Below are 15260 nucleotides of genomic sequence, written 5' to 3'. Positions count from 1 at the left end.
AAGTACACACATTTATTTATAAAGTCAGTCCTGCTTTCTGCCTCCCTGAGCAGTCTTTGGTAAAAAGAAGTTTTCATCTGTTATCTAACAACAATTAAGTTGATTCTTTGAACAGCAATTCAGAAAATAATTAAATTATTAAAGCATATATATGTAACATCTAATTATCTAAACAGGCTAACTCCCTAAAAGGGGGAAGGGAGGGAAGGCACAAATTTAATCCTGCTAATTAGTGGACTTCAGTGCACCAAATTAACTTCACATTAGTCTCTAAGCTTAACACTGATAGCTTCGACCACTGGGAAGACTCCCGAAGGTGTTGTTTCCTGTTTCCTGTCCCTCGCATTAACCTTTTTTTTTTTTTTTCAGAACCACCTCGAATCATTTAATTTTATTGAACCAAACTGGCACTTGAAAAACTTTCCCTATAAAAGTTTTAGTCACATTGCATTCTGGGATATGTCAGAAAATTGATTTCTTTCCCTCATAATATTAACAGTAGATAGAACTTACACGTGTAACGTAACAACTTACTTTTTAAAATTTTCAACACACATATAGCATCAAGATTTCCCATACCTCCTATTTAAGGCCAATTATAGCCTATGCTTGAGATCTTATTCCCTTCCACCTTCTCAGGAACCTCATACTATGTATTAGCTCTTCCATGTATTAAACAAGATAACTCTTAGTTTTCATTATTGGATGGGCGATGATGAGCTAGCTGTATGATTATGGGGAAGTAAAAAAAAAAAAAAAAGTCAGAATATATAGCACATTAGAACTGCTTTGTCTGTGTCAGAATATCAGTTCCTCTGATTATAATGTGATATATTTTTATCTCAAAATGTGATTTTTTTATGGTAAAAATGTAAAGAAACACTGATGAGCCTTCCATTTGCCAAGAATAATATTTTAAGAAAGATATCCTGAAACCTATAACTCTAAAAGCAAAAATTTGAGATTTTACAGTCTATTTGGGAACCATTTTGAGATACCTGGAGTGATTTGTATTTTATGCTATTTCTCCTACTCTTTCTCTGTAACTTCAAAGGTGTCTCAGACCATGATCATTAATCACACAATGAAGGGCATTATTTATAGGACTATATTGTTCTTTTAAAAAAAAAAAAGTCTTCAATCTAACCTTTTATTTTTAACTAAGAGAGAAGGGAAAACGGTGAGACATTAAAGAAAGCATTAGCAGAAGGCTACCTAACTGTGGAACCAAGATTTCATTGAAAAAGTTTTCATTAACCATTTGTAACTTCTAAGTTATCTTAACAAAATAAAGACTTAGGTACTTAAAACTGCTTTAAAAACAGGAAGCTAGTTCCAATACTATTCTTCTCTTTTGACAGAAAGCTCCTTTAACTCATACCAACAGGCTATATTTATTTCCCTTAAGCAGCGTTTCCTAGGAAAGCAGCAGCAGTCTTATTGCAGCCGGCAACGTAAGAGAACTCATGATCAAGCAGCAGCCCAACCTCAGGAGCCCCATCGTGAGCTGCAGACGCAGTCACCGAGCATGAGAGCCACCTGGGCTCTGCACCAATGGCAGCACTGTTGTTATCTCGGCCAGAGAGCTCCAGGCTGCTATTGGAGACCAACATCTGGCACCAGGCCAGATACCGTATCACACCCAGCAGTGCCTAAGAGGCATATTGAGCCTTATAAAGCTTTATGGATGCCTACAGGGAGGGGAAAAAAAAAAAAAAGGCAAGTGTTACTCATCTTAACACTGTCCAGAAAATCTGCTGAGTCACTGAGTATCAATAGAGAAAAATAATGCAAAGTTGCAAAATACTAATCTCCTTCATCCTGCTGTCCTTCGTAACAGCAAAGTAGACTCACCGGTAATATTCTTGACTTTGAAAACACAAGGGCATAGACAAATTCACATCCCCTTAGTCTGTAAAGAAAACCTTTGGGTCAAACTCTCTAAAAGTGTAATGTACTAAACTATTTTATGAAAACAATAGTTGTCTCTGGGTAGAGGGGTTAAGGGTGATATATGTTTTCTATAATCTTGCTTCGTATAGTCTCTATAATGAGCCCCTATTTCTTTCATAATAGTATGCCTTAGAATCATTTCTAATAAGAGATTAGACCACATCCTTGATCCCTAGGATATAACTTCAGCTCACCAAAATCACTAATTATGAAAACTCCAACCAAGGTTAAAGAGTTAGCCCAACATAAAACTAAGGAAATACTAAATGAAAATCCCTGGATTTCATGAATACTTGCTTTGTTACCTTTCCTTGACGCAGAACATTCTAATTGAGTAGGAAGAAAATTCCACTAATGGTACACCTTAGAGAGAAGGGAAAAAATAATGCAGTAATAATGGCGCATGAACTTTAGTTGACTTCTGCTTATTTTCCATTCTTCCTCCTTTCCTAGATTAGACATGCTAGTGAAAAACAAGTCACCCTTAGCTTTGGCCTGAGAACATTAAGAAAACAAACCAGCACCACAATAAAACAAAGCTTATGAAAGCATCTGATAGCTTTGTCTTGCTTTTGCTTAAATATTAATTTAAAGCATCTAAAATCCAAACTCCTTGGCTTATTAGTCAAGGACACACATAATCTGAAACTCACTGACTTATCCCTCTATCGATGACTTCACACACTTTATGCTTAAAGCCAAAAGGGCCTGGGCACCCCTGCCCACAACTCTTTCTTCTGCCTGGCATGTTCTTCCTTTTTCCAAATTCTACCTATTCCTGAAGGCTCCGGTCAAATGTTACCTCCCCCTGGAGTCTTTCCTGAGAGAGAAGCACTTTCTCCTTCTTATTAACTTCCATAGCACCTAAATTACAGTAATCTATGTATGGTACATGTTTGCGAGTTTAAGCTTCTACTGGAGGGGAGGCAGGGATCAATTTATCTTTACCTGCACCAGAACACTTGGTTCAGCACTGCACATGCATTCAGCGGGTGCTCAAATGCTTGCTAAATAAAAACATGAATAAACATTGCATCTTGAATAAAATAAACCAAGGCTCATGGGGTCATATAACCCACATGTGCATAGATGAACAGAATTATAAGCAAAGGTAGAACTGGAGACTATTATCCTAAGTGAAATTATCTCAGGAATGGAAAACCAAACACTACATGCTCTCACTAATAAGTGGGAACTAATAGATGGGTATATACAGGCACAAAGTTATATAAAGGACATGAGAAACCAAGAAGGGGGAGGGAAGGGGTATGGGGGAGAAGTACTCACCCATTGAGTACAATGAACAATATTCTGGTGATGGGCACACTAAAAGCCCTGACTTAAGCATTATACAAGATATCCATGTAACCAAAATGCTTGAACCCCTTACTTAATATTTTGAAATTAAATAAATAAACAAATAAAAAGGAATTATAAGGAAAGGGGCTCTGCCTAAAGAATCTGCCTCCAGCACAGTAACAGTGGTGAGGAGTGGCCAGGGTATAAATCTTCACATTAGCTGAATTAATGCCAGCCTAACATCAGCCAAAGTTAGCACTTCAGCTCAAACAACTCACAGCAACAGAGGGCACCGCTATATTAACACTTCAGGATTAAAGGATGTCTGCTAAGCTTCAAATTATGTGTGGCCACAAAGCATTAGCTTTCTAGTCCCAAAGAAGGGGTAGGTGTGCAAATGCATTATTTCGACCCTAATTACCTCTAAGCATATCTGGGAAACTACACGTATTTCAAGACGTGACTGATTATAGCAATTTTCCCAAAGAGTATTCCAAAAGAAAGACTTGGTCACAATACTAAGAAATGGGCAAACTGTGGACTCTGCATCTTGGAGTACAACTTGAGGGAAAAAAGCCCTAAGCACTGGTCTGTTTAAATCAGAACTTTATTCCTTGGTGCTTTGCTTATGACTACTGTTTGACATAGTTTCATGCTTCCAGGTTAACTGGATCTATCAAAGCCTAACAGTGGTGAATGAAACCTTATTTTCCACTTAAGAGCCACAGATGTATCATTATCTTTTGTTACTGAGAGGTACTGTGTTTTATTTCTGATGGGTATTAGGCACACCTGGCATCTGGGAGGTCCCGTCCCAGATTTCCTCTCTAACAACTTATACAGAAATGATGGCTATGATGTTTTGACATGAAATTGCAATCTCTACTCAATTAGATCCTTAAAAAAAAAAAAAAAACTGTGTGTTTATATAGGCACTCTACTTCCCAACTACTTAAACTATCCATTTTTATACCATCTCGGACTGGAAAATTTTTTGTCATGTTGCTGATTCCCTCTATCGGCAAACTCATATGAAACAAATTCAAGATAAACGTATCTGAGAAATTTTGTTTTTGACAGGTAGTATTCAAGAAGATTCTAGATGGTATATGAACTTTTAAAAATACTTAATAGCTATGCGTTCATTTTAATGTGTATACAAAAATAGGTTGAATAAAGCTATGTGGTTTGTGTGTGTGGTTCCCCTCCCCCTTAGGTCTAGGCTAAGTAAAAGAGTAGAATAAAAAAAAAATGTTAAGGTAAAAAAGTTCAGAGAGTATAGGATATAGTAAAAAAAAAAATCGTAAAAACAGTACTCAAATTTGAAAGTTTAGGAAATATAAAAGAATAATGAAAATAAATTCAGGTGGACTCCTAAAATTTTATAAAAGTGATATTAGCAAGGCTTCAAGCACATGAAGGAAAACTGCTACTGTGGTGGCTAATGCCATCATTTAGGGAACAAACGACACAGCAGTGACTCTATCTGCAGTTCTTCTCCGCCATACAGAGGAAAAGCTTGCTGCTGCTCCAACACACCTTAATGTCAACTCTGCTCTAACAAGCTGGACAGGACCCTGTCTCCAGAAATTTCCCAGACCACAGTTCTACCTTTTCCTGCTCTGTAAGCTATCCTTGAGCAAGCCTGCTCACGCCTGTGGCTTAATCTACATGGACACACTAAAGGCTCCAAAAATTTTTTCCCACCCTACTTCTTGTCTATGCTCTATCTACTGATAATTTTACCAGGATAAACTTCAACAATGTAAGGTTTCTTTGAAGTAGCCGGCGCCAGAGAAAGAAAGGCGAGCAGAGTTGAAAGGGATAAGTAAAGAGGCTTTATTGGAGCGCTCCCGGGTGAGAGTAACGGGTCCAAGAGAGGGACCCAGGCGAGCCTCACAGTCCCACGAGTGGAACCAGAGAAGCCGCCCCGCCCAGAAGTCTCAGTGGGTTTATATAGGTTCTTAGGGCTGGGGGATGGGAGCTTCTTCGGCCAGGAGATGTCGGCGGCCGCGAGGAGTAAGGAATTTCTTTGTTTCAGCTTTGGGGCGGGTATTGAGGGACAGGAGGGACTTCTTTTTTCATTAGGGAAGGGAGAGGTACCTGCCACCAGCCTTACAAACATGTTCAAAATCAAACTCATTCTTATCTCTCAAATTCTCTCCTTTTCTTCCCATACGTTCACTACTAGTTTTAAATTCTTACTACCAATCTCAGATACCCCAAGGCCTCCCTCCCCTTCCAGAGATTCACTCAATCTATCCTCTCTCGTCCATCCTCACTTCTATGCTTTCAGACAGACACCTGGCCTGTCTCTCGGGGACAGGCCCAGTGGCCTCCTGACTGCTCCCTGTATTTTCTCTCTCCTGTAGCAGTTTTTTCCCTGCATAGTTTCTATGCTAATCTAAGATAAAGATCAAGTCTTAAAAGTCCCTTCTCAGTTCAATATCAGTAGCCATTAGCAAATTAAAACCACAAGGAGATACAGACACACCTATAGTAAAAACCAAAATAAAAATAATGATAACACCAAATACTGGCAAGAATGCAGAAAAACTGGGTAATTGCTGACGGGAATGTAAAATGGTCCAGCCATTTTGGGAAAAGAGTATCATAGTTTCTTATAAAACTAAATATGCACTTTTATCATATGACCCGACAATTACAATTCTGGGAATTTATCCAGAGAAATGAAAGCTTCTGTTCACACAAAACCCTGTACCTGAATGTTCAAAGCACCTTTATTTATAATTGCCACAAACTGCAAATAACCCATGTGTCCTTCAATGAATGAATGGTTAAACAAACTGTGGTATAGCCATAACACAGAACACTCTTCAGCAATAAAAAGGAAAGAGCTACTGGTGAAAACAAATTAGGTGGATCTCGAGGGAATCAGGCTGAATGAAAAAAGCAATCTCAAAAGGTTACATACTATTAGATTCCATTTATATAGCATTCTTCAAATGACAAAACTACAGAGATAGAGAAAAGATTAGTGGTTGCCAGAGATTGGAAGACAAGGGGAGGTGGCTGTGGCTATAAAAGGGTAGCATGAGAGATCCTTGTGAAGGGACTTTTGTATCTTGACTGTGGTAGTGGTCATACAAATCTACACATGTAAAAAACCTGCATAGAACATGTGCATGCACAAACACACACAAATGAGCACATGTAAAACCAGGTGAAATCTTAACAAAGTCAATGGATTGTAACAATGTCAATCATGATCCTGCTGTGATATTACAGTACGGTTGTACAAGATGTTACCAAGGGGGGAAACTGGATGAAGTATACATAGGACTTCTCTATATTATTGTTTACAAATGCATGTAAATCTATAGTTTTCTCAAAATAAATGTTAAAAAGAAAATCTCCTTATTAACTTCCAACAATTCCCCAATGCCCATAGTAAAAGATTCCTTAGCATGGCATGAAGAATTTTCCCTTACCTATATTCCCTTTATATATTTTATACCCTAGACAACTAGTTCTAAGAGCTAACATTTACTGAGCACTGGGCATGTGCCAGGTACCATTCTAAGTATTTTATATGTATTATCTCACTCATTCCTCAATGATCCCATGAGTTAGGTACTATTGTCAACACTACTTTATACATAAATCACTAAGGCACAAATGATGCAAGTAGCTTATCCAAAGTCCCAACATGCCTTGCACTTTTTCTATACCTCTGGGTCTTTACTTCTATTGCCTTTACTTCTATTGCTACACTAACAGTGTCTAGCACTCAGAAGATATTCAATAAATGTTTAATTAACACAAGGTCTAGACAAAAGGACACAAAGAAGTTACAAAACTGGCACCAAAGAAGTATTTGGCACTGATTAGATTGAATCTATGTTTCTCCAAAGTTAGGCCTGAACGGGAAAGCATTCTACAGTACACAGTAGGGGACAGAGAAGACTCATTAGTGAGAAAATGTTGATTAATAAAGTAACAACTTTAACACACCAAAGAGGAACAGGTAATGTCAGCTGCAAAGTCCATTAACTTTTTCAAGTTTTCACATTAACAAATATATGAACATAAACCTTAACTTCCTAAACCTAGTCACCCCCATTCTGCCTTATTAGTTAGTTTTGCAATTCAAGAAAAGGTATAGTGCTTTTTTTCCTGAGAAAAAAGATATTTCTTCCAGGTCAAAACGTATCTTCATTATTTTCATCAGGCAGAAACTAGATTATTATCTAAAGACTGCTTTACATTCATGAATTCACTTGAAAAAACTTATGAGTGAGTCTCTCCAAAGGATTCGCATTTTAAACTACAGACAGCGGAGGCAGAAGAAAAAACCAATTTTGTTTAAGTACATGAATGAAACTTAATAGTTCACAATCCTTGTGTCCCCTCCCGCCCCCATAAGTTGTCTTCTCTTGAGCAAAGCCTTTTCAGAAGGCACCAAAATGGAGTAAAAGTGAAAAAGAGGAGAACGCTAAGGATGAAATGGGTGGGAGGCTGAAAGCCGACCTCTCTTCCATTTATTCAGTGCTTAATATGAACCAGTGATTCTTTCATAAGTAACCATAAATTCTCAACAGTGACCTAAAGCCAATAAAGTGTAATAAAATTTTAAATTATGTATCATATGAGAAAAGGTTTGGTCTAGTACAACAAGCAGACAAGAAAAGTGACTCTTAGGAAAGGAAACACTGACCGGTCGAGTTCTCTTGAACTTGGATTCCTCACGGTCTCTGTGCTGCCCAGAAGTGCTGGTTCTCTCCCTCACACTTCTATACCCAGGACTGGGGATAATATACTCTTTTCCTATGTCAATATCCTTCATCTTCTCTGAGTGGAGGTGCCAGGGCTCACAGACTCTTGGTTTCACTTCAGAATTTCTGAAATTAAAAATTCATCAAGAACAGATATTTCCTAAATTGTGCTTAATCATATGCTGAAGTGCTTTAAAATAGGAAAAAACGACAAAAGCATTAAAGCTTTATGGCTACAAAAAGTTTTTCAAAAAATTTTCAAGTATTTTCAAAGATTTTCATTTTATTTAAAGAAAAAAATTCAGTATAATAGAATCAAGAAAAATTACCTTGTCCTACCTCAAAGGAAAAAAAAAATTAGAAAAATTAAACACATTAGTAAAGAGACACCCCCCTCTTCATCTAAGCTCAAATCTGATGTATAGAGTATGTACATGGCTTTTCTTTTTAAACACTTTTTGGAAACAATTTCAGTTTGTCCCAAGCATTACAAACTCCATAATTTCAAAGCAGACATCATTTCCCCTACTAAATTTTACTGAATGAAAATTTACAAAACACTTATTCTACCAATGATATATCCCATCTCTTCAGTTTTATAATTCACTAATAGGTCAGCTGATGTTATTTTAAAGCTCCATAAAGTTACACAGCTCAAATACAAAATAATATTATAACTTAACTTGAAACACAAATTCCCCTTGGGGTACTAAAAAGGTTCTAAAATTAGATAGTGGTGATGGCTGCACAATTCTGTACATATACTTAAGAAAACCCACTGAACTATACACTTGAAAGGGTGAATTTTATGGTATATAAATTATATCTCAATAAAACTATTATTAAAAAGCAGTAACAAAAACAAATTTCCCACCCTGTACTACTAGGTTTCTATCAAACTCTGTTCTAAACCACTGCTTGCCTGGCTAACTATAATCAAGATCCTGCATCAACTCTGGTCATTTTTTCAAAAATAAACACATACCTATCTCTGTAAAATGTTTCCCCTATTCTATGATGGTTCACGGCTTTCCAGACACCAGCTGAGAAAACACCTTTCATACCAACTTCACTAGAAATTAAAGAAGTATAGCTTTGTTGCCTTTTGGATTCCATAAATCCCTAGCTTTCACTGTGACTTAAAAGTACCACTTCTGCAGTGCAAAATACTAACAACCATAATTCATTTTTTAAGGTATCAGAAAAAAGAAGACGAACACTAATCCTCTAAATAAAAAGGACTAAATCCCCACAGAGGCATATTTCCAGCACAAAGAAAGCTTGATTTCTTGCCTTTCAGAATTCTGGTTCAAGTACTCTAAGCTGATAATGCTAAGTTACTTATCTTTGAAAAAAAAAAAAAAAGTCACCTTGTCCAATGACAAACTGCACCATAAAGAACACCAGCTTTACCAAGCAAGAGCGCAGCAATCACGTCATTGAGATCTCATTAAGGTTTAAACTATAAACAGACCTGGCATCTGCCAGTGTCTCCAATGTCTGCGGATCAGAGTAACCTTCTTGTTACAGGGATCACAGAAGTCCAACCTTCCCCCCTAAAGGTTCCCTAGGCCTAGCTGATTATGGAAGAGGAAAAAATCAGTGCTACTTTTTACAAAGGCGGAGGGGTGGGGGTGAGGCTAGAAGTTTGAAAGGGAGGAGGCCAATGTAGTAACTCCTTTACAACAGGAAATGCCATGTAAAGAAGAACCTGAGAATCCTCTCAATGATCTAACAACCCATGATAACCAAAAATTCTTTCAATCACTTTAATTCAAAGGATAAAGCAAAATCAGTAGAGCATATGAGCAGACAGTGGCAGCAATGAAGTGACTTCCCTGCTATGATACAAGTAATGATTGTTTTGTGCCTGTCATGACTGGTGTGATGGACTGTGCTAAACTGCCCTAGGGACCAAGTTATTCTGTGCATGAAGGGTGTGCAGAAGGGTCTTCCATTATCTCCAACACCCTCATCTCTATAATTTCCTGGAAAAGGGGACACAATCATGAGGGTGGGCAGGCCCTAAGGAGGCACAAAGATACTGTCTCTTGGCCTTGACCATAAGGAGGACATCATCTTCTGTGGATCAGGACTATAATAAGACAGGGCACACCACGTGGAGCCCAGCGAAGAGCTAAGAAGCCTGCTAGGTTTGGAAAGCAACAAGGCTCCAAGCTGAAGCAAGCAAGCAGGCAAGGACCACTAGGCCAGACTTTCTGTTGATTGATACTATTTGTATTTCCCTATTTTCTTATGTTCTCCCTTAAAGTTGTCAGAAAGTCTTTTAAAAATGCTAACTGGCCTCAGCTATCAATGGAGGAAGGGAAGATAAGTTTGTTTATGTTTGAGCCAGAGCTGTACAAGGGCAGTTACAGAATAATCAAAGTGGGAGAACCCCAAAGAAGTGCCCAGACTCAAAATCAACAGGGTTGAAGCCACTAGGTCAGCTGCCTTGTTTTTCATCAGGACTCTCTCTTCAGAGATAAAAGTGCAGACATTCTCCCTGCACAATGATACAACTGTACGGGGGAGGGAAGGTGCACAGGATTATGAGAACTGTTAACTAGCCAAACTGGTATTTCCAAATTGCCTGCCTCACAACATTCCTCAATAGGTTTCCAGCACCTCAGGAACCTCAGGAACCTCGCTCCAGGCCCTGAAGTTGCACAAGGAAGACACGAAGCTGAAAGGATACAGATTTACCACACAGCCTGTAATCCACTTGTTGCACCTGCAAGCTTCCTCACTTTTCGCTCACGCTGGAGACCCCAGTGTAACCTTGCCATCTCCTCCTTCAAAACCTTTTGAAACTTTCCCAATCATTCCTGTGCCATCTGCCTCCAGCCTGCCGGTCTATGCAGAAACCAAATGACCCCTGTGTGACAAATACAAAACAACACGCAGCTCTGTGCGGCAGAAGCGAAAAGGGCACTGGATGACAGTCGAGAGATCTGGGCTCCATTCCCGGCTCCGCCACGGGTTTGCTGTGCGCGCTCATGTCACGTACCTCCATTTACCCGCTTGCAAAAACGAAGAGAATGACTTACTTAGAAGGTCGCGGGCAGCTCAGTCTCGGGCTGGAGCGGTGTGCCCCAGGCCGTCCGCCCCACAACCTTCAGGATGGGTGCTTCTCTCGGGCCACCTTCGCCTGGGATGCCCCGGTCTTAGGGCGTTCCCACCGCCAGCCTCGGCCTGGTGAGGCGATCGCGACCCACACCCACGGGCTGCGAGCGCAGCGCCCCCTGGTGGCTGCAACCGGGGCAGTCGCCAGTGTCCCCGATCGCTCATCCCAGCCCCACCTGCCTGCCTGCCTGCCTGCCTGCCGACGCAGGGCCTCACTCCAAGCCCCCGAGGGTCACGCACGGAGAAGGTGGCGGCGGGAGGCTAGAGGCAGGCCAGGCCCGTTCCTCGGGTCTCCAGCTTCCCCTGAACTGCTCGCATCCCCGACCACAGCCCGCCACGCCCCGAGGAAACGCAAGGGGGTGACCCCCGAGACAATCCCGCTGCAGGCTAAGGATGCAGCAGTAGCAGCCACCTACCTGAGCCCCAGCTCCAAGACAGCCGCGCCGGCCACTCAACCACGCTCCCAAGCATCAGCCCCGGAGCAAAACAAGCCTTTATAGCGGCATCGGCCGGCACACCGCGCAGGCGCACTGCACAAAGCATGCCCCAGACTGCAGGGAATTGTAGTCCCCCTTCCCAGAGCCTGAGGCCCCGTAAGCGGCGAAGGACTACATTTCCCAGAAGCACCGCGGGCGCCCTGGAGGCGGTGCGGGCGCTTCTCTGCCACCGCGTTCCCGGCGCGGCCCCGTCCTTCCCAGAGCCTCCGCGAGCTTGTCTGGAATCTTCTCTGAGGTCGTGTTCTCTGGGGACAGCCAGGAGAGTTGACAACAGCCGTGTGTTCGCACGCAGCCTGGTGTTCATAGGCAGGGCCGTCCCGACCATGCGCGGCCCTTCATGTACCAGAAAATACCGTGAAGGTCATCGTAGTCTGCTTCTGCACGGATAAGGGTCGTCATCGCCGCCAGCCAGCCCCAGATCTTATCTCTTGTGGCACTTAACATTTTACGATTGCTTGCTCATGGTTTGACCCTGCAGTTCTGCACAGTTATCGCCTTTCTCCCTTTTATCCCAACTGCCCATCACCCTAATGTTGTGCTGCCTGGTTTCTGGATAATAAAATCCCAGGATCACAGTTTTAGAAGTCTGAAGAGCCTTGGAAATGGTATGCTAACTCATCCCCTTCTTTTTATAAATGAAACTGTGGCTCCCAGCGAGACTGATCCCTTGATTTCTTGTTCCATCTGTACCTACAACGTCATAACATAAAGGCTATTCCGTTGAATGCTTTCCTTCTCATTATCTGGTGCTTTACATACCATTCTTGTTTGGTTTAATCTCCATAAAAGCCCTATCAGTGGGTACTATGATTATTTCAGAATTGTTTTTTAAAAAGTGAGGTAAAGTGACCTGTCCATCTTTATGCAGCTAGCTAGACAATTAGTGTGAAGACACTAACGTATCATAAAGCTAAAAAGTACATTCTACACAGACCAATGCAGTAGAATAAAGAGCCCTGGAACAGGTTAGTGCATGTATGTACCTTCATCTGTGAACAAGAAAACCTTACAAATCAGTGGAAAAAGAAGATTCAATAAATAGTACTGGGATAATTGGTTACCCACATGAAAAAAAAACAGGGATTAGCTCTTCATACCACACGGGAAAAATCAATTTCAGGTAGATCAAAGGCTTAAATGTTAAGGGGAAAACTTTAAAACTTTTAGAAGGAAATAAGAAATATCTTTATGAACTTGGGAATAGGGAATAATTTCTTAAACAAGATACAAAAATAAATAAGAAAGATATTTTTACTATATTAAATTAAAACTTGTGTTCAAGATGCCATGAAGTGAAAAGATAAACCACAAGTTGTAACTAACAAAGTTTTTTAATACAAAATATTCAAATAATTTCTACAACTCAATAAGAAATGGCAAATAACCCAAGAGGAAGATAGGTAAATGACATGGACAGATCACAGAAGAGAAAAACCTGAGCAGCCACTCAAATATGAAAAGACCACCCAATGTCACTAATAATTAGGAAAATGAAAATTAAAATAGCAATGAGATACCACCTCACCAAAGCATAGTAGTACTTCCAACCTTAAACACTGTAGTACCCAAAAGCTGCAAATCTGATACCATCACATAAAAAGAAAAGCTTCTAAAATCTCCCTGAAATACTCCAAACATATTGATTATAGCTTTTTAAAAAGAGTGGATGAACACTATGCAGCCCTGGTGCCAGGCTTCAATACACTGTAGTACTATCTTGATCTGTCCAAGGATTGCCTGAGAAGAATTATATTAGGTTAGTGCAAAAGTAATTGCGGTTTTGGACCTATGAATTTTAAATCACTGTAACTGGGCTCAAATACATATTTATTAATCAAAATAGGAACCATTACAATCAACATATTGTTGCCAATGAGAAATAAGTTATACAGACAAAAATGTGGGGCATATGTGTGGGAATGGATATTAAGAGTGTGAGATAATGAATGGTAGCAGATTACCAAACAGTGACCATGACCTTTTTATGGTACAAGTTTGGCTTTGGGAAGTGCTTTGGAGCTTCTCAGTCCAACCACAGAGTTGGTTGTCGTATACAATCCACATTTTGTAGCATTATACAATCCGATTGAGAAATGGTTTGTTGTTGTTACGTATAATAAGAGAAGACAACACTTCTAAACAACAATTTTTTTGATTTTTCGGTCAGCTCATGTGGCACTCACTTATCGAGCTTTTTCACCTTTCCAATTTGCTTCAAATGCCTCCATAGAATGGTCAATATTGAGTTCTTCAGCAACTTCTCGTACAGTTGTAAGAGGATCAGCTTCGATGATTCCTCTCAATTGGTTGTCAACTTCCTATGGGCAGCCACTGCGCTCCTCATTTTCAAGGCTCTCATCGCCTTTGCAAAACTTCTTGAACCACCACTGCACTGTACGTTTGCCAGCAGTTCCTGGGCCAAATGCATTGTTGATGTTGCAAGTTGTCTCCTCTGCTTTATGACCCATTTTGAACTTGAATAAGAAAATCACTGGAATTTTCTTTTTGTCTAACATCATTTCCATAGTCTAAAATAAATATAAAATAGCAAGTTATAAGTCATTAGCACAAAAACATAAAGGGAGAAATGCTCATTAAAATGATGTATAACATAACCACGTTTATTTGAGTATGTATTCCAATATCAAATGGCACATTTCAACAATGCTAAAACTGCAGTTACATTTGCACCAACCTAATACTTGACTTATTTACATGATATTGATTATAAAACACGGCCTCCTCAAAATGTTGTGTTGTGAAATGTTTGCAGGGATGGAGGAGTGATATTCTCCAACTCTCAGGCAAGGGGCTAGAGAATCTGTGTTGCAATACAGAGTTGTGTGTGTTGTTAAATAATATTTGTGTTATGTAATGCACTAAATATACTCATTCATTCATTATTAATGGAAATACAATGGAGCTAAAACAGACGAGTTTCCTGCCCTCATGGGGCTTAGACTCCCAAATAAACATGAATCAAAATTTAAATTATAACTGTGGTAAATCCTAGAAAAGGCGGTATATGTCACATCTGAAGGATAATAAGAATTAGTGAAGTGAAGACAGTGGAGGTGGGAGAGAAGAGAGCAATCCAAGCAGAGGCAACAACAAAGCCAGGTGGTGGTAGAAGGCAGGGAACATCTCCAAAGGCCTTGTAGAACATGATACAGGTCCTTAGAGGAAGAGCAAAAAGCAACCATTGAAAGGTTTTAAAGGGTGAATAGCTTAAGAGTTGAGAAATCAAATTTACATTTTGAAAACTGCACTGTCGTTGGCAGAGTAGAGAGAGAACTAGAGACCCAGTAGAAGGGAGAGAAGAGGCCAGCTAGGAGTGACTGTTGTCCTGCTGGAAAGAGATCATGGTGGCTTGGACTAGGATCATTAATATGTTGGAAAAGATGGAGAGAAGTAGATGGACTCAAGAGAAATTTAAGAGGTAACATCAACAGAACATGTTGATGGATTATATGATAATAGATACAGTGGAATGAGAAAAAGAGGTTTCAAGGGTAACACCTAGTTCTCCTGGTTGTAGAGCTGGAGGGATGGCAGGCTGTTCATTGGCAGAAGTACTCCACTACAGTAGCCTCCTGACACCCTCCTCTACCCAGCTTGTCAGGAGCTAATGTCAAATGATAACGATCAC

The 15260-nt window shown here is 40.1% G+C and overlaps 1 protein-coding gene across 3 annotated transcripts in view; it reads right to left on the bottom strand.

Annotated features, from left to right (window-relative positions):
• Positions 1-11595, bottom strand: part of ABCC5 (ATP binding cassette subfamily C member 5) — an 81823-nt gene extending 70228 nt beyond the window's left edge. For all 3 annotated transcript variants that reach the window (XM_069475267.1, XM_069475268.1, XM_069475269.1), the window contains exons 1-2: positions 11531-11595; positions 7931-8114 (exon numbers count right to left, since the gene is read on the bottom strand). In XM_069475267.1, the coding sequence (XP_069331368.1) occupies positions 7931-8059 (129 nt within the window). In that variant the 5' untranslated portion in view covers positions 8060-8114; positions 11531-11595. The remainder of the gene's footprint in view (positions 1-7930; positions 8115-11530) is intronic.
• Positions 11596-15260: the final 3665 nt, after the last annotated feature.

The sequence above is a fragment of the Eulemur rufifrons genome, chromosome 7 (assembly GCF_041146395.1).
Source record: "Eulemur rufifrons isolate Redbay chromosome 7, OSU_ERuf_1, whole genome shotgun sequence".
Lineage (NCBI taxonomy): Eukaryota > Metazoa > Chordata > Mammalia > Primates > Lemuridae > Eulemur > Eulemur rufifrons.
The sequence above is the reverse complement of the archived record's forward strand: the minus strand, read 5'-3'. Positions and strand labels throughout refer to the sequence as shown.